The following is a 20338-nucleotide window of genomic DNA, read 5'->3' on the forward strand; positions in this document are numbered from 1 at the left end:
GGAAGATATATATTCATGTCTTTTGTCCATAAAGCTTCAAAGGTGATCTGCTAAAACAGGTGTAACGTTAAAACAAGCCGGATTTTACAGACTAGCAGGACAAGTCACGGGCTGCTAGATTACGATATGATAGGTAATTGCAAGATTGCAAAATGGTATATAGTGTCAAACGTTATGGTGGGCCATATGTACTGTGATGAAATATTTGATATGGGTGACAATGCGGTGTAAGCGGAACCAAGCAATCCGGTACCTAAATTATATTCACTGATACTTTCGTGAAAACATTCTTGTCGCTCCATAACTACTGTGCGCGAAGTGCAACAAAACTTCTTGGCTTTACTTGACTTTTATGAATATTAAATGGTGGTACTCCGTGAAAACAGCCCCGAAATTCCTCAGGCTATCTGTCGTATGTGAGGATTAAACTACTTCTACTTGACAAACTGAAAATAGCGAAAATTAAGTAAGTAGATCACAAAATATCACAAAGTAGAAGTAGAAGTAGCGAAACTCAGATCTACTTGAGTAAGTACCAGAAGTAGAGGAAAACTACTTGAGTACTTCGAAAAAGTAGAAGTACTTCGTTACTGACCACCTCTGAATTTACACGCACTGTTAGAAAAATCCGTAAATTTACACCTTTTTGAGCAGTAAACGAGTTTACATACGTGGTCGTAACGAAATTTACTGTTATTTAAGCCGTAGTCAATTACGGACACGAGATCGTAATTCGATTCACCGAATCAATCCGTAAATTTACACCTTTTGAGCAGTAAACGAGTTTACATGCGTGGTCGTAACGAAATTTACTGTTATTTCCGCCGTATTCATTTACGGACATGAGATCGCAATTCGATTCACCGAATCAATCCGTAAATTATTTCATTTGTCACACGTATGGGTGGGCATTTCTTGTGGCCAAGAAAGAAAGATTTCGATAAAATTGTAATTCCATATACAATAGGGTTACATAAACGCGTAGAGTATTACGATTTTGCTAGTACGATTTCAGCACGTCGTGTCAGAGATTGCTGACAATCAACATTTTGAAAATATGCATTTATAGATGTAGGAATTCAATATCGCAACAATCAATAGTTTCATGTTGACATAATTTCAGTAGGCCAGCCGTTCTAACACCAAATAGGCTTAAGAATTGATTGTATGGTGGTACATCGACTTTAAGGGTTATAGTCATCTTTATATTTAATAACAGGAGCTATAATCAGGCGCAAAGTCACTCAACTCGCAACTGTCATAGTTGAGTGACTTTCATCAGGCGGGAAGCCAGCGATAGTTCTTTTGTTCGATATCCCAGGGGATTAGCGAGGAAGGTTGAGGTTAAGAATTGCCAGACGGGATACAGCGGTTGTTCTCGGCAAACAGTTGCGGGTGTGACAGAAGGGTTTCTTTCATAGAATAAGGAAGATCAGTATATGCTTGCACATTATTCCAAGCATACTGGTCGGGTTGATGGAAAGGAACACATCATTCGCATGATGGACAGTAGCTATGGTGCCTCATTCAAACGTAAGTATAAATTGCTATCCCTATCCTTATATTTTGATATAGATAATGCTATGTCACTACATGACTCCCCAGACTCGGTCGTGATTATATTGCCTGTCGCAAACAAAAGCTCAAAATTCGTTTTATTTCAATATTGAGTTGTGAATGTTTGCAGACAGCTATCTTACTGTTATCTATTATAAAAGGAACCCGTTCTCTCTTCAGGGCGTTGAAAAAGGTGAAGTCACTGAGGGTTGTCACCACAATGGAAAGAATTTCGACAATATGCAAAATGCTTCAATCGCAATCATACACGGCTTCTATGTTCATACTTTGATGAGCCAATCTCGCAAATATTGAGGCGAATGGTAAGCAAAAAGCCTTCTTTTATTCATAGTTGTTAGTTTATAATTCTCGTTAATAAATTACCTTTCACTTTTCAGTGGAGAGACGCGTATAGTTTCAGTACACGAAAAAATGTCTCCTACTCAACTCAAATAATTACAATAATAATTGATTCAGATTCGAGTAGTCGAATCATTGCAGTCATTTGTTGCCATTTACCATTGTTTGATAGATGACTCCAACAATCAAACAAGTCCAAATGATGTCAATGAAGATGTGTTGTAATAATCAAATCCATATCTGTTTTCAGGAAAGTGTTCAAGGAGACTTTGTGGAGGAGGCTCCAAATCATCCGTTCTTGATCGCAATCGGTAAGTCATTGTTTAGATTGCAATGCAATAGTTTTGGAAGTGACATTTCATGCTTATGATTACACCAATTCATGTCAGCATGCGCTATATAATTTTAGGAATTAGCGTGGAAAGTTAGCGAGAATGTATCTAATAAAAATCACAATTTGGAGGTGATTCGAGTCGATTCAAGTCAAGTCGCGAGTCAAGTCACATTACCAATTAATACTAACTAATATGACACAATTCAAGTAGGCGCCAATAGTTGAGGAGTATATAAACTATAGTCGAATTCATTTTCAATAAAACAATATGTTTGATTAATGGTCAAGGTACGAACAGAGACAGATATTTTGCTAATAAATTAATTTACTACTTGTTTACCACAAAGTAAACTGTAAGCTTCGAACACTTCGTTTGTGGTCAATTTATTTGCGAGAGAACAATGGCGGCTCAGTAAAACACACCATAATGGAATGATTGGTAGCTGTCCCTGGTTACACCAGCGTTGCGCGAACAATCCGAACATATGCAAGATTCATTTATTTTCATCGACACCGATAACTTTATCACTTGGAATTGACTCCTGAATTTTGATCCGAGTCACGAGTCAATCCACATTTCTGATACGTCAAGTCAAGTCGTTTTAACAAATTGACTCGAGTCAAGTCAAGTTTTACAAAAAGATGACTCGAATCAAGTCTTGACTGGAGTCATCCCAACACTGGTTTACCACAACCACCTCTAAATTGGTATGATTTATTAGGATGCTAATCTGACTACAATACCCGTGCATTTTTAGGCTCGACCGTCCACTGTACAGACAAGTTTCTGATAACCGCCGAAAAATCGACCATTTATTCGACGGAATCCTTCTACTCAGCAGCAGCTTATTTCTTCGCCTGCTTCTATGTCTTCAATATGGAGTACCCAGAAGAAGCAACAGCTGCATTGGAGTTCATGCAAAGGTGAGCTATGAGTGAGAAGGAGACCACAATTGAAACAGATTATACTAAATTTAATTGATACTAATTATGCACCTGGACTCCCCGAAACACGTTCTGATCTCGACTATGCCTACCTTTATATGCTTTACAAGACAACAACTTCTATCTTTAATTCTTGACCCAAGCAGTCTCTGATGCTACTCGAGTAGAAGTAATCAATTACATAATTGATGCATCCCATAACCACTAGAGTACTTGTGTAGAAGTGCTTCACAATGGCCAAATCGCGGGCCCGTGAGAGTGACCCACGGTGTAATTTTCTAAATTGGCCAACCCTGGTCTACGTAAATCAGGGATGACCAAACCGTGGCCCGCGAGAAGGTTTAGAGGGGCCCCGCTAAGTAATTCTTGAAGTTAGTTATAATTTCAAAAAATTAATTACCCAGGTGATGTATTGTGAACTTGCGAGGCCAAACAAAAAATTGATCAGCCTGGTTGCGAAATGCAGGATCTTGATGACTAAAATATGAATATAACCCAGTCCTTGCCAAGCCAAATGAGCCTAGCTCTATACAGAGGCGACCCACAATATTTCAAGTGCCATCATTATTGACCGAATTCATTCATTAACTTTGAATAATTTTTGCGCTTGGCGCGGCTATGTATTCAGGATTTTAATAACATAATTGCTATCGATTTTGATGAGCTGTAATATAAGTCTCGTTTTTGCCGTTACCTAATCCGGTTCGCTCTTAATTCGACGACTACTAAAAGGTTATCAATATTGAAGTGGCCTGCGCAATGGTTTGAAAATCTTATGCGGCCCTTCGGCTGAAAAGGTTGGCCACCCCTGACATGAATTGTACTAGAATACACTATTACTATCAGCTGGCAATCGTTTTGATTCTTTGTGCCTGTTAGTAATATCTAGCCTATTTCATTTATAGGTACTTTGCTGGGATCGCAGAGCAGGGCTCAAAGACATCTAAAAGAAGAAAACTGATGTTCACCCTTAAGTGATAAAGTTTGCAAAGTTGCTGAAAAAAGCTCCATGAATACATCAATAAATGCTTCGACGCTGCATCATTAATTGATGATTAGTGTGTGGGTTTATGACCCGGTCTAGGAGTCGAGGAAATTGTATGTGGATTTACCAGCAAACCGGGCATACTATTACTGTGATTGTGCCGTGATTCCGAAGTGCGCCAAAGAGTCGTATTTAGCTTTACAAATTGGCAGTAAATTTACTAGCAAACAGTATTAATCCTACTGTTATTAGCCGTAATTTCATTGACTGTCTGGAAGCAGTTTTTAGTTTTACAATAGGGAGTAAATTTACTGACAAACCAGTAATAAATCTTACTGGAATCAGTATTTAGTTTTACATTTAGTCAGTAAATTTACTAGCAAACCAGTAATAAATCTTACTGCTATAACACCGTAATTTAATTGACTTTCTGGAAGCAGTAATTACATTTACAAATAGCAGTAAAACTGCTGCCTGCTATTTGAGCAGTAAATTTACTGGTATTTTTTTAACAGTGCGTTCATAGCGGCTTGGTATGGCTAACATACACAATAACTAGGCCTCGTCGGTAATCATCCGCCAAATAGATGATGGAATATGAAACCTCAGAAAGTTGAAACATATTGATATGAAGCAATAATCCACCATAACCACCATAATCCATCAATTCAAGTCTGTCACAATTGTTGACAAGTGATATAAAGGCATAAACTAATATATCAGTCCGACTTAAATTATGCATGAGGTTCGTTAAGATTAGCACTGAACATAGAGACACTGCTATAGATCGAATATTACTAGTCTACGACAACGAAAGCTCTAATCAATTTGTTTGCGGTGAATTTATTTCTGACATACCGACAGAGGCTCAGTAAAACTACACTGCGCAATCGTCAAATGACTGGTTGGTCACACAGTTCGCATCAGCGTGTCGAGAACATGTTCGAACAGGTACAGCGACTTAGCCGACACCAATTAACTTAGCCGACACCGATTACTATCTGATTTGACATTGACTCGAAAAGTTTGCTTCGAGTCACTAGTCATCGACATTTTTTGAGACGCAGAAGTCAAGTCAAATCATTTTTAGAAAGTTACTCGAGTCAAGTCAAGTCAAGTCATATGAAAAAGTTCACTCAAGTCATGTCATGACTCGTGGCGTCCCGATACTGATAAATAGTGGTTAGTAATTTCAATGCGTAGAGTACAGCCATAAAATGTGGCTAGACGCCAGTAGGCGAAGGGTGCCTTCGTCACCTCACAAATTATCGACTTGAGCATTGTGCCGTTAAATGTTTTTTCTACAATTGATACGTGACGCTACCCATGCGCAAATCTATGCGGTGTCATTTATCAGTGAGTCCACGGTCTCGTTTTGCCTTAATCACGAGTGAAGTCTGTAAGCCGGAAATTAAGCATATATAACAGGGTGGGCAAAGTAGGACTCCTCGAGTCTTTTATTGTGGATCTATAGTGATAACTCAATGCACATTGCACATGCATTTTTCGAACTTGCCGAGAGGTTTAACCTTCGTATAAAATAAAGCATCCTAGGATATGTTAACTCCGTGCGTTTGGAACAAATGGAAACCGCGACCGCGGCTATAGTATAGCGTAATAACTGCACTATTGAACTCCTGAGTTCACATGAAGATTACATGTGCGATAATGGTGCTATATAGTAATCAACAATGAACTTGATAGTTAGCGCAGGTCCCGTTCGGCTATGGGCGGACAATGATTTTACAATCCCTACATTTGTATTGTCAGCTAATACCCGCGATAGCTGCAGAGTTAAACGGTCTAGTACAGTAGAGTTCCGGACATACGTCCCTTATCCGAACCTAAACGCTACTACCATAACCTGTAAAACAGGTATCTGTCTGATTTTCATTTTCCGCATGGCCTACTGTTGTCGGTAATTTTATCCCGCGATGAAATTTATGAAGTCAACGCATCACTCTGTTTGACGGATCAAGACTTGAAGGAACGCTCCGCCCTGCCCCGAGGACATATCATCCCTATTTCTCACACCTTGCGGCGCAGTTGAAGACCCCCTGCATCACACCACAATGATAATCATGATTTGATAGCCTGCACGTTCTTGCGATTTGTGAATGAGTGCATTCGTACTTTTTATTTTTTGTGTTGCGGCTCTTTTGAAAGTACACTTCTTGTTTCAGCACATCAAACAGGTCTGACCACCGCTATATATCATGCATTCTTCCACGCAGTAGTTTTGCGTTATCAGCACATTCCAGCACTTTAGTAATTCCGTCATGCGCAATGCAACAAATTTCGCCATTATTCATTCAAGCAATATACTCCACGACGAACATCGCTACAAAGCTTCATTGTAGATTGTCAGAAAAGAATCTTGATCCGGATGGATTGTTTTCAAAACTAAGATTCGGTGTTATATTATGGCTTTGTTGACTGCGAGGATTGTGTTTTGACCTTGAGAGGGCAGGTCGCAATCGATATACTGTGACGAAGTGTCATCTGATTGATCACCGTGCGTGTGCGGACGCTTGCAGGTAAGGAATTTGGATGCCAGCGAATTTCGTTGTTACAGATTGCCAGTTGATTCGATGCATGAGTCATCGTTGGTTGGCATATCCTATGAAACATGGTGGGCGGTTATTATGGAGGTTTAGTGTGCTTCTGGGTTTCGTGACTCACGTGAGCAACATCTATTTGTCAACGCGCGGTTAGGTCACGCGTAAATAATACAGATATGTTTAGCATAAACAAGCGTGATTCGTGTCGGTATTAGACCGATAGACGCTTTATCTATTCACACTGGCCCAGTTCGTCATGATAATCGTCATAATTTAATCAGGGGTTCTCAAACTGGGGTACGTCAAAAAATTATCGGGGGTACGCGAGCAGCTTCATTCTTCTGGCACTGTGACAATTCTATGCAACAGCGGTTTTAACGTTCATATGACAAGCGAGGAGAAAGTTTAATCAGCATTTATAAAAGCTTGGACCATCATGCTTTTGAATTGCTGAGTAACACTACTTGCCTCATCTATACCCGTGAAATTTAGGTCTGAATACAAGCTTCTTCTGTACGTCTTCAAATGCATGGAGGGAAGTGCACCAACGTATCTTCGTGAGCTAGTGACAATGTATAATCCCGGAAAAGCGCTACGTTCTCAGTCCCAAATGCTCCTGTCAGTTCCAAGAGTTAGAACATCGACCTACGGCGTGAGAACCTTTTCTTCCTCGGCCGCCATTCTGTGGAACAATCTTCCAATTTCTATCAGACTATGTGACTCGCTATATGTTTTCAAACGCAAAATCAAGACCGTTTTATTCACATGAGCGTTCGAACTAGAGTAGTGTTCTTTCCGCCCTACAACTATGCACTTCGTCTTTTATACATATCGTTTACTTTTATATTTTATTGCCTTTTATGTACAGCGCCCTAGTGTAGTAATGACAAATTGTTATATTCGGCGCTCTATAAATTATTATATTATTATTATTATTATCATTATACACTGTTTCTACTACGGCGGTGATGAGAGTAACTATACGTTATACCTGCTGAAGTTCTACCAGACTAGCGCCATCTGTTTTATGAAGGCTACTGGATTAGCGACGTTGCAATCTTCAGGGTTTTGCTTATATTTTGCTCATGAAAAGTTACCTCACTGGACGCCAACAAATGGTTGCGATCTCAGACACCTTGCCCTCTCCTCACCCGGTGACCTGAGGTGTGCCCCAAGGCTCAGTACTTGGACCGGTCCTTTTCACCTTATATGTCATCGACATTTTTGAAATCTCCCCATTGAACACCACACTGTTCGCTGATGATACTCACCTCTTCTCTTCCGCATCTTCGACGGCAGAGCTGGATGCCCTGACTGGTGACCAAATGCCCAAAGTCCATGAGTGGACGGCCCAGAACAACCTTTGCATAAACGCCTCGAAATCGCAATTGCCGACAGTAAATTCAAAAAATAACCTAACTGGTAATATCGCTGGTCAGTCCGTTTCCAACACAGATAATGCCAAATATCTCGGGGTTTTACTGGACTCGAACATGTCCTGGAAGAGTCATATTCAGTCCCTAGAAACTAAATTATCACCGAAGTGCGGCCTGTTCCACAGCCTTAAGTGCTTCATGCCAGCATGGGTTCTTCTGATACTCTTTAACCGTTTGGCGCCGGCGTGGGTATTTTTACCCATTGCCGGTACGAGCGAAGCGTACTGCAATAGAACCGCTATATATCCCGTTCTGATCGTACTGGGTCGTTGCTGTTTATTTCTGCGGATAGATATTGTTTGTGCAAGTTCATTGATACCATAATATTTGATATATATTATATGTAAGACATCGAAATCGGATACCAAAGACCGTAGATAAATATGATGCAAAATACACTGTTTCGGCAACGCGCGCGTCATTGACCACTCTCACATAACTTGCTGTATGTTTCGTTCTGGCCGTCTTAGAGCATAGTTGTTTCTTTCTATGAAAAGCTAGTGTCGATACAAGTCCACACATATCTTCATATCTGATATCAGTTACATATAACGTGTTCAAAATCTATTTGATAGGCCGCGTGACAAAAATATCCGCCGACCGCATCATTTCGCGCTCACGCGCGTTCCCGATATACCCGTCATATAAACTGTCGTATATTTGATTTCATTCATCATAGCCTGTTGTAGTTTGTTTCTATGAATAGCGCTTGTCAGCTTCTGTTTTTCTTGCTAAAACAAACATAGTATACTAGTTATGTCTGCACCGCTCAAGATTGCATTTGAAAATCGGGAACAAATTCTCGCAGCCTACCGTACCAGCTTCAAGCAGATGGATGATTACTGGTCACATAACGGGATATATATCGAGTTCTAATAGTGATATACCTTCACGTGCTTCATAGATTGTGTCTGTGAATAGTTGTTTCTTATACGTTTCTAAATAATGGCTAATAGTCAATTATAATTCGTAATAAATACAATATTACTCAGCGCATATATCTACGCAAAAGTGTGCATCTGGATATACAAAGAGCTGTCGTATAACGATATATATCTTACGTTGTAGTAATGATAGGCATTCACGGATTGTCTCTTTCAATAGAACTAGCCAATATCCACCTTCAAGGCCAAAATAAACAACATTAGTTTGCTAAAGCCACCCCAAGGTCGCTTCTGAAAATCGCGAAGAGAATTCCTGCAGCCTACCACGGTAGTGTCAAACGCAGGGACAAATATCCGTAACATAAAGTGATATGTCCTGAATTCTATTGGTAATAGACATTCTTAGATTGTTTTTGTGAAGAGTACATGCCCATAGGATTATATCTACATCAGACAACAGTTATTAGTCATGTATATATGGTAATAACTGCAATATTACTCGGTGTGCATTACCTGCAAGAGATGTGTATATATTTGAAGGAAGTGCTACCAAATAACGTCATAAACTTTACGTTGAAGTAATGATAAGCATTTGCAGTATATCATTGTGGTAAGGACTGTATAATATACGTCTAGGAATACTAAAATTACTGCTTTAGGTTCTACAACAGTTTCAGTTATAAGCCTTGGAAGTTACCATACGCGCGCTTCACTCGCCATGACTAACTCTCTCGGCGGCCTGCCGCGAGTTGACTAAAACGGTCGGTATTGTTTTGATTAGAAATTATCGCCTGCTAGACGTGGCGGGTCAACTCAGGGCTCTCTAGAACGATGAATACTGTGTCTATACAATAATACATAGGACTCTATCGTCATCAGATACCTATACTAAGGTTCATAAGGCCCGCAATTTAGCATTTCTGTTTCCAACCAACGTTTTCTCGGCTTGCTCTCGATATACGTATCCAGACACAGAGCTCGAAATGATCTGAGTGGCGCAATTGGATCCGCGTTGAAGTTCTGATTCCAGCGCTACCTTGTTTACCGTACTCGAATCCCATTAAGGTACAGATTTTCGATTTTGAAAATTGAAGTAAAATTTTTCGAAATCTGCAGCCGGTGCCAATCGGTTAAATCCTTAATCCAATCGAAGTTACATTATGGCATCCTCTGTTGGGGGGCTGCCAGTAAAACTGCACTCAAGCCACTGCAAAAACTACAACATAAAGTATTCCGAATCATAGCTGGGCTCCAAAGGGGCCTGGCTGCCCATCCAACAAGTCACTGCTGAAGAGATTCGGCGTCCTAAACATATAAGATATGCGGAAACTAGAAATCGTTAAGTTTATGTATCAGTTCCACTGCGGTCGTTGCCCCGAATATTTCAATGACTTCTTTACCTCGGAATCCAAAGCGCACAAGTAGGCTACAATACACAAGCGTCCACGTCGTCCAAATATCATATGATCGACCGAAAAGATCATCGCTCTATCAAATATGGTGGACCTGATGTGTGGAAAAGTATCCCGCCGGCCATCCGACAGTCGAAGAGCATGTCCACATTCAAGTCGAAATACAAGCAATTATTACTAAATAAATACAGTCCATCCTCAAGATTACTGGACCACGACTGACCTATCGATCTCGCTTCCGATGACATGCCGCCCTAGTTCTTGTCGCTTTCATTTTCTATACTATCTTCTTTACTTTCATTCAGTGTGCATGCCTCCTCTTTACATCGCCTAGGCCAAGGTGGGTGTCAGATTCCATAGACTACTCCTTGTCGCTTCAGCATCTTCCTGTCTTTTCATTGTATCGCATTTTTTGTGGTGTATTGAACTGATAAAATTGCTAATAAACCAATGGTGATGATGATGATGTGCGTACAATGATATTCAGGATAGTTTAGGTGACTCGTCTAGAACGGTAAAGTCGCATCCGGCCGTTCCAAATATTGTGTTAAGAATATTTTGCTCTTTCCCTCAACTTACACTTGTGACTTGTGAGCAAGTATTTTCAAGAATGTGCATTCTGCATTGTGCATGATGAACAACAAATTTCGTGCCAGACGTTCTGTTGAACAATATTTACCCATGGCCATATCCCTCTCCATAATACTTCCCAAAATAGATTTAATCGTGTCGTATCGTCAAGCTGATCAATCAACGTGGATGATGTTTGAAAGTGTAAATTCATAGTTTGTCGTATTTTGTCTTTTCTCTTGCCTACACTTATGTGAGATTATTTTTAAATGGTACGCCATACATGCATATAAAGTGAAGGGGTACGCAGCTAAAAAAAGTTAGAAAACCCCTGATTCAAACCGTTTGAATTCGAACATATCATAACAACTGCAATACAAGTATAGAAAAGAGGGAGTCAAAATGACTTGGTGAGGTCTGAGGCGGGGTAGCATTGCGGTAGTTGCGACAGCTGCTACACCTATTTCCAGTCCTACCGAGGTCCACTCCAGAATCCGACCTCCCCACCGCCATGTATGTGAGTCGCGTAAGCGGGATTTTATAGAAGCCTATTGAACAGAGGTTTTTAACCCTTTGACAACGCGGACCCCATTAGGTTTTAGTTCAAATTTAGCTCAATGATCATCAACTAACCGTCATCTGTCTAGTGCAAAGTTTAACTTTAGGCTAGTGTAAACCTCACAATTTGTTCCTGTCTTGAATATTGCATCATATTAGAAGCAAGTAATAAAATACGTGGTTGTTATTTAGAAACCAGCAACTAAGATTTTACATGAATGACTACCGAAAATCAACGTTGACAAATAAATGTTTAGGCGAAAGTAATAATACCGCGTAGCACTTCCAACGACCCCTTCAGATATTATCGCAAATGACGCATGCACCAAAATGAAAAATAAAAATATTTTTTCAATTCACATATCACGTCCAGCCTATCCAACATCTCTTATTCAACCTCTCCTGGAATATAGGGGTTATGTCTATAACACCAGAAAATAGACTCCATGCCAAGGTTTCAACCCCTTTAGAGGTATACTTGGAATACCTTTGAATTCGTTCTATAAGATCTACATTTTACAACTACCTATTTCAGTACTTCTCAGGCTTCCATATTCTACTTCCATATGTCGCAGCTTTGCAATTGGGTAGAAATGTACAACGTGATGATTTAACCAAGCTTTATCGGACGGGTATTCGTCCATGACAATAGCCTGCAGAAATTCTCTTGCCGATTTTCAGAAACGGCCATGAGCGGCGTAGATATAATAAATATCCGTTATTTCAGCATTGTAATACATAAATTGAGGAGAAATATTCAAATTACTATAAAAACAAATTTACAACCGTCTCTGATTGTCTACTATATTTTCGTGGGATTTTCAGGGGTTGTGGCATACTGTAATGAAATAGAATAGTGGTTGTTCAACTTTTTAGACCGCGACTAAAATCTGAGTTTTATTGGCATCTTGCAACCCAAGCCTCACTCATCGACTTGAATGTAATTTCATTGTCAGTATGAAGTAGAGAAGATGCAGAAAATAAGTTGTAGACTACGCGACGCAATTTTGTGAAATGTGTGTGACGCACGTGCGTGACGCACGTGATTTCAAATCGGGGTGCATCATTTTTCTTTGCAGACCGCATTTGTACTGCAGTGCTTACAATGAAAAGACGAGATTATTCGATGCTGACATTTCAAAGTCCGGACGGCGATTGCCATTTCGGGCCAAGATTTTATCGCTGCAGATCGTTTTGGCACCGCACTTTGTCCATGGTGGCTTAATGTATTCAAGTGTCTCGGCGCGGAAAGCGTCGACCCAGAAACACCTGTATCTAATAGTAGCACACGCGCCCGTTGCACATCACTAGACTAAAGCACCGCAATGATCGCCGGTGGCGTTAAATGATACATGGAATATACCGTTCTTTCACAATTGCCCATAAACTTAGACTCATTTCCGTCAATTATGCGTAATCAAAAAATATGGGATGCGGCAGTTACGGCCCCACTCTCCCCTTCTAGGCTACCCCTACCCAATCATAATTAACCGCACATGGTTGAGCTTTCCAGGGAAACCAATGTCACATGGATACCATGACATCAAACCAATTCGTGTAATAGCCTACAAAGATCAAGTCATATTGTCTTAACCCCTTTTCTGTGTGTCGCGCGTATTGGCCACGGCACCCAACACAGCCTCCTTGGAGGAAAGAGTAAACCTTCCACAGGAGATCATCTAATCCTACATCGGCCTACATGCAAAATACCATATTCGCGCGCATTACGCGAAACAGAAAGTAATTCATATGCGTTATTGTTTCAGAAACCATGATGTCTTAAATAGCCTGCAATGGTCATTTTACTCCAGACTGATTTTTTTTTATGATACCAAGGATACCGACATTCAGCACTGCCCACATTCATTCTTGACTTTTGTACGACACCACTTACGCGGATCACGTATGAATTAACCTTGTAGTATTTGGTAATTTCGACCAATACTTCGGATTGCTGACCGGTGTAGCGGTCTGAGCGTCGCAAAATCCTTCCGACGGCCAATATGTGGCCTTGACGACGCCTATACGGTTGTTTGCATTGGGGAGATTGGGATCTTAGTGTTTTGATCGTTCGTCAATACTTAGCCCGATTATAAGATTAAAAGAATTTTATGAGCCAGCAAGCCCGTTTGCATCCTAGCCCATGACGTAAAATGAGATTTGCAGTTTGACAATTGATGTCTACTAACCGATGACAGTAGCTGCTTTCGCGATGAAATCACAATGCCACACATAAAAGAAGAAAGACAAAGAGAGAGAGAGAGAGAGAGGCTTGCTGTATTTTTTAACCCACCGAAATATATAACAAACGAGCGGCAACGATAATAATGCAATAATGCAAACACAGTATTCGGTATCAGATAGGGCAGGGCTCGGAACCTATAGGTCCCGAGCCATATTTGTCTGTTTTGATGATATGATATGGCTCTCTTATAGATTTTGGATTTGACACATAATTTTCATCTTATTTATCAATATTGCTGCATCGTTTTGTAAATTTTCAAAATTGCCGGAATCAATATTCTTGTGGTATCTGAGACAAGTCTTCGTGAGGTCAATACAGCGGCGTATGCACAGGGGTTTTAGCGGCTCAGAATTTCAAAATCCGAAAACGTTTATCAAAAATTGCATGCTGATAACTGCTCATTTATCAGTCCAATTGCTTTTATAATAGGATATATACGGTATCTTCCAGTTATTGAATGGTCTACATTGGACAAATCTAATCCAATAGATTCGATACGAAGTTCCTAAATTGTATATTATGTTTCGCTTTACCCTGTAGCTTACCACTACCGCTCACGTGATTATTTGGTTTGCTTAATACCCTCGTTGATTCGGGTGGTAGCTCTTTGTGTGTAGCAAGTCGTTGTTGCGCAGTCGATGTTAGTCGCCGTCCGACAAGCATCGTCGTGATTTTAGTTATTTTAATAAAAGAGTTACGCGTCTACTTTATCTATGCGTAGTCCGCAGACCCATAGAAGAACGCACACCGACAAATACAACACGCCATACCCAACGTTGAACGCTTTGAAATCAATCCTGTATTGCACAACACGTTGACCAATCACGAGAAGAGCAAACGTGGCGACGCCTGTATGATCATGCAGATTTCAAATCCACATTTCTTTCCAAATCATACCGGCGAGAAATGAACTCATTATTGGAAGTGACATTCCCAATTACAAATTTACCTACAACAGACATCATGGTCCGACATGTAGCCTACACATTCCCGATTGTTCGGTGTTGGATGTAGTTGTAGCGCAACGTCATATTACCACTGAAGAATTTTGAGAATTGAGTAGTAAAGTTAGCCAAATGATCAGTTGAGAATATTCTTCATCTCTGAAGTTCTTTCCCGACTAATTGAAACGGGTTTAACCGTGCGTGACTGCCGTTAACACAACTACTCTCGCGCACGTTATAGGTGGGTCCCTTGGAAATCCGGGCTTGCTGGAAGAAAGAGTGTTTCTGAAGTAAAAACAGTAAATTATCATATTTACTCTTGTTTATAAGGGTTGCTTTTGCTTTAAATTGCCTTACATTTCTAAACATATCACATGAGCCATATGCGATGACGCGTCACATCGATATCACAGCGATTTTTCACTGAATTGGTGCTTTTCGTGAAAATCTTTTGGATTTTAAACCCAAGTCCCCTGCGTACGGCACTGCACAATGCACATGTCCTGAAACAACGATTTTCACAATTCCGCTACTTATTGCATACAACCAATTATGGCGTGTCATCATCATATGTATAAGTTTTGTTAGTTTCGTGTGTTTTAACCTCCTGTGAAACCCCTGAAAATAGTTCGTGGAACGCCTGGTGTTCCGTGGAGCACAGGATAAGGACCCCTGGTTCAGGGTTACAAAGCTACAATTTTGCAAAATCGTGAAAGGGATACACAAAAAAGCAAGCGGGCGACAGGTTACCCAGCTGAAGCGTATTGTACTCCAGATATACAGAAAGTCGGCATCATCAATCTGCATTTACACATACAATGCCGATTTCCCATATGCTCCACAATGCATACTGGAAGGTATACGAGGTGAGACCCGGCGCGCGTCTTCGAACTGAGAGAGCGGAAATGAAAGCAGAAGGCGCAATTGCTATTGTGCAGCTGCGTAACCTGATCGTGCAACATGACAAACGTGACAAAAACTTACCACTTCGAAAAAATACGACGCCGACACATATAAAATGTCCGGACGAAAACTTTTTCGTCTTCAAATTACCATAGCCTGACATGATCTACAACATATCTACCGATTAGGATACAGGGGTGTGGCCGAAGTATGAAGAGGACTATACTAATTTTTGTCACTTTAGCTGTCATTTTGTTGTTGCTTTTGGATAAGGGACTGGCTACGGAAAAAAGATCTATTCAATATAGAATTCGAGGGGGGAAAGACGCACATAGCAGGTAAATAGCACATCTCCATACAATAACTTGCGATTATGTGTAAGATTTACAATATACTTATAATCCTAAATATTCCTATACTAGACCTATATCATATGTCCTCTCTTAGGAGGATTTATCCTCCTTTCTGAAGGAAAATGAATGTTTCTCAGAGGACGCTCAAAAACGCCCAACTGTCCTATTTTTTCGCATTTCGAATTAGTTAGTTACTTATAATTGCATCAAGACTTTTAGGTGAGACGTGTATTTATTTCGAAATATTACTGTAGCCCTAAAACATGCTGAATTGCTGGTTTTACAAAGGTCTCCCAGCAAATTTCCCAAACAGCCCTAGCTTCTTAATATAGTTGTCGCAAACATTGATCGGCGTTCTCTGTAACGTCTGCGCCTCTTACCTGCGAGGATCTGCCGCAATTGTCCTGACACAAGTTCGAACTCAACAGACCAGTTTCGAGCATCTTGAGGGTTGCATATATTTTTAATGTTGTGTAAACAACTTGACGAACTCGTTAAAAACGATAATTCCCTATTGACAAAAGTTAAGGTAACCGCAAAGTCTTCGTTGGCTGAGACTGAGAAATAAATTCGATTTGTTGTTTTTGTAACCTACACTCTGCTTCGTTTTTGTTACTTTTCCTGCAAGTACCAAATAATCATAAAACATAAAAATCAAACGCAACAATTCAACTTTCATTTTACTTGCCTGCAAGAAATGTCTCCTTTTTGGGTGCTGGAAATATGACAGGCCTATTTCATATATTGTTTGAAATGTATTCCGGCAATGCGCCCTTGTTCGAACATCTCACGAATACAACGTATCCTTTGTGCGGGAGTGCGGCGATGTATGAGCAGTTCGGGTGTGTGATATTTTTTGCAACATTCGCAGGTTCATCAGCAGAATCGTAAACGGATGCCACCCTGTCTTCCGAGCCATTTGCAACAGGGTTATGAAAAAATGCTTCTCCAGTACCTGGCGCGGCAAACGCAGCATTGAGAATAGAAAAGACAGCTTCGAATCACAAAGTAAGTGTAATCGCGAAAAAAGTCAGCCGATTTAAAATAGCGCTTCCGATATGAGAAATCATGTCAAGCAATTGGTCGAATGGTGTTTATAAAACATATCTAAGAGACTCAAGGAGATGTATAATCGTGGCAATTACTCCAACACCTTTCAATGCGGCTTGGCAAAATTGAATGATTCGATTCTGAATGAAGTAGGCCTATTGATGTTCGACTATTCATAATTATTTAAATATTATTAAATGTGATATTTTTCGTACCAGGCCTGAATTGCTACAATAGCAAATCGTGTTTGCAGGATGCAAGTCTACAAAGTCGGCTCACTTTCAATCGTAAAATTTCATCCCGTTAAAACAGGCCTATTAATGCGATGCAGATCGACGGATTCCCTATAGTCCGACTACGATCCTGTTTCTTTAAAATGGAATCCGGCTCCGATCCGACCTCGGGCGTATTACAAAAAGTGTGAATCCGGCTCAAATCCGGCTATGGTCAACAATAATGAAAAACTCCTGCCAATATCAAACCAGCATGATCTGGTTAAATCCTACATTTTACTCCTTACTACTCCCGATGTACCAGCAAGGAAACCGTCTCTGATCAGGCTCCGGCATTATCAGCAATAGTTTGTATCCGGATTCGACCAAAATCGGTCGCTACTGATGTTGCGGCCAGCGGCGCCATGAAAATCTAGGAAATTTGCCCGTGAGCACATTTGAGTCTGAGACCCCTGTTCTACACCAAGGTTTGATTGGAAGTCTATTCTAAATAGATTCTATTCCGTCCAATCTTATTAATTTTATCGCGCTGTTGTGGTGATTGGAAAGGATGGAATTATTGTTAAACAGAACTGAACTAACTGATCTCTAAAATGTGATATCGAAAATTGCGAGATCACGAATTAATGATGCTGTTCACGTCTCGTTACATGATGATACCGTTTTTGCGTTGACTGTTCTTTGCTCCTCCTGCTTCATCTTCATTACAAATATTCTCAACTCCATTGGGGCCCATATCTATTCACTCTCATTCGATTATTCACAACGGTTATCATGGTCCTTGAGGCACCAATGAGTTTTATTATAAATTAATATTCACCAATCAATCACTCTCACTTACAGATAAATAGATAAAGGTATGTCATATCCCATTTTAGAAGACAACGCAGATAAGTGCATTACAATTTTTCATCTTCCAGTTTTCCTGCAGGTGCCTGTCATGCACGCAATATGCATTTGCGATGGACTCGGTCCTAGTGAACTTTCAATATTGGCAGAAACTAGATCTCAGATACAATTTAACAATTACATTCATGATTCAGTCATGCATGTTTCCGTTATCGCGGCGTATATTTAGGTGTCGGTTTACTTGCTTACACGGAGTATAATGTTCTTGGCGGCGAGAAAATAATGTTTCAAGGTCACTTCATTGTACAAAACAACGTTCAGGGTCAGATCATTGTGAATGATTCATTGTTCTCTCGGTTTCAACGAGTGTGCAAAACAATACTCAGATTCGAGGGTGTACAGTGTACAGGATTGCACCCAAGGGCGCATCAATCATAGTTTACCAACGTTTTAACCTCGCGGGAGTGGATTTACTATTTTCTGAATGTCGCACGACGACTGTAAATTATTAGCAATTCCATGTCCAAATCCTAATCTAGCTTCGGAACATCGTAAATCCAGTCCGAATCTCCGAATCTGATTTTTCTCTAATCCAAATCCAAATCATACCGGATATCACTTCCATGACTGGTCGCAGTGTGATTTAGCGGTAATCACGTATCTTCACTATTTTATCATTTGTGAATTAAAACAGCAACACACCAATAAAGTAGATTGCCATAACTGCGAGGCATGAACATAAGCTTACATACATATAATTTATTACAGATAGCGCTACACTTTGGAACGCAAGAATCCGCAGATCAACCGGAGCTCGCATAGTGCGTTGGGCGCGTTGGCGTCCAAACTGCAGAAGCTGCATCCAGTGCGCGCATTCCTGAAACATATGTTTCCCTTTGAGACGGTGCGGGCATTTTAGACCATAGCCCGAATCTCGTAGACGCATGTGCTTATAAGTCTCTGAAACACCTATACGAATCCACTGTGTCTTATTTTGTGGTATTTCAAATATATATCGGGGTCAAGAAAAATCTTCGACAAGTTTGGATGTACAATGTACATTGTACATACAATCAACGCATTCGCCACGGGCGTTGAGTCAGGGTAAGCAAGTGAGGAAGTGCCTTACCCGTTGCCAGTAGGGTTGCATTTAAAACAAATGGTTGCTTAAAACACTGTTTAAATCAGGTTTGAAGCAAAGTATCTTAAACAACCATCTGTTGTAGAGGCCTCTAAACAAATTGCGGTTTTTTAAGTTGTATAATTATGTCATAATTGTGTAAATACTTCCCAAAAACATGTTGTATGAGCCTACGGACGACGATTACCACCCGATGTATCCGACGTATACGATATGGGATGGTTGGAACCCTCGAAATAGTAGATTCAACATCCATAGTACGTAGTTATAGATCATTGGTACGGAATGAATGTTCTGATGATGATAACCGCCGACCGTGAAAATGCTGCGAGGTGATATAGTCCTGGTTAAAGATATTTTGGATCGGTATACAACAGGGGTTAGAACTCCTTTTCGTCAAAGGAGCTGTATTTAGCCTACATTTTCAATTGTGAACTTCAATCAACTATGGCGTCACAATTAATTATGCGTGACGTCATGGCTTTAAGAAATTACACAAGGGCCTTGTTTTAAACACAACCCTAGTCGCCAAGATAAGTAAACGAACATAATAAAAATATTTAATGATCAATGGTATTTATCGACTGATGCTCATGATCGTGAGTAATTTTAAATTTTATTATACCCAGAATTACGCATTTTGCAAATATGTTTGCTCACAAAATATATAGGGGGAAGGGGAGGTGCTGAGGCAGAGACGAGACAAACCTCCCCCGTGATAGCGATCTTTATTCGGAAGTTATTATAACTGGTATCAATCGACTGATGCTGTGACTCTGATTCGGAAAATACGAATAGTAATGCTATCAGAGAACTAGAACTCTCTCAAATTTACCGGTCCGCGAGTGAAAAAATAAGGTTGAGAACCACTGGTCTACATAATAATGGCCTCATGGAATTGTAATTTCGCAAAAGTAATGTGAATGGATTTTCGCAGAAGATTTAGCCTACTTGCGGCGCCGATGATTCAAGCGTCTCGCACGTGCAATTCGCCGAATTAACTGCAGCACGCGAATCC

The 20338-nt window shown here is 40.3% G+C and overlaps 2 protein-coding genes across 2 annotated transcripts; both read left to right on the forward strand.

Annotated features, from left to right (window-relative positions):
• The first annotated feature begins 1232 nt into the window (after positions 1-1232).
• On the forward strand, positions 1233-4590 carry LOC145443594 (uncharacterized). Its single transcript, XM_080321537.1, has 5 exons — positions 1233-1533; positions 1738-1880; positions 2168-2228; positions 3010-3175; positions 4102-4590. Exons 2-5 carry the CDS (start codon positions 1878-1880, stop codon positions 4172-4174), a joined length of 303 nt encoding a protein of 100 aa, XP_080177663.1. The 5' UTR covers positions 1233-1533; positions 1738-1877; the 3' UTR covers positions 4175-4590.
• An 11166-nt stretch (positions 4591-15756) lies between these two features.
• LOC145442776 (uncharacterized) lies at positions 15757-19210 on the forward strand. The gene is made up of 3 exons (XM_080320760.1): positions 15757-16032; positions 16919-17055; positions 18948-19210. Exons 1-3 carry the CDS (start codon positions 15905-15907, stop codon positions 19058-19060), a joined length of 378 nt encoding a protein of 125 aa, XP_080176886.1. The 5' UTR covers positions 15757-15904; the 3' UTR covers positions 19061-19210.
• The last annotated feature ends 1128 nt before the right edge of the window (positions 19211-20338 follow it).

The sequence above is a fragment of the Botryllus schlosseri genome, chromosome 7 (assembly GCF_051294905.1).
Source record: "Botryllus schlosseri isolate E-star chromosome 7, Bs_hap1, whole genome shotgun sequence".
In the NCBI taxonomy this organism is placed as follows: domain Eukaryota; kingdom Metazoa; phylum Chordata; class Ascidiacea; order Stolidobranchia; family Styelidae; genus Botryllus; species Botryllus schlosseri.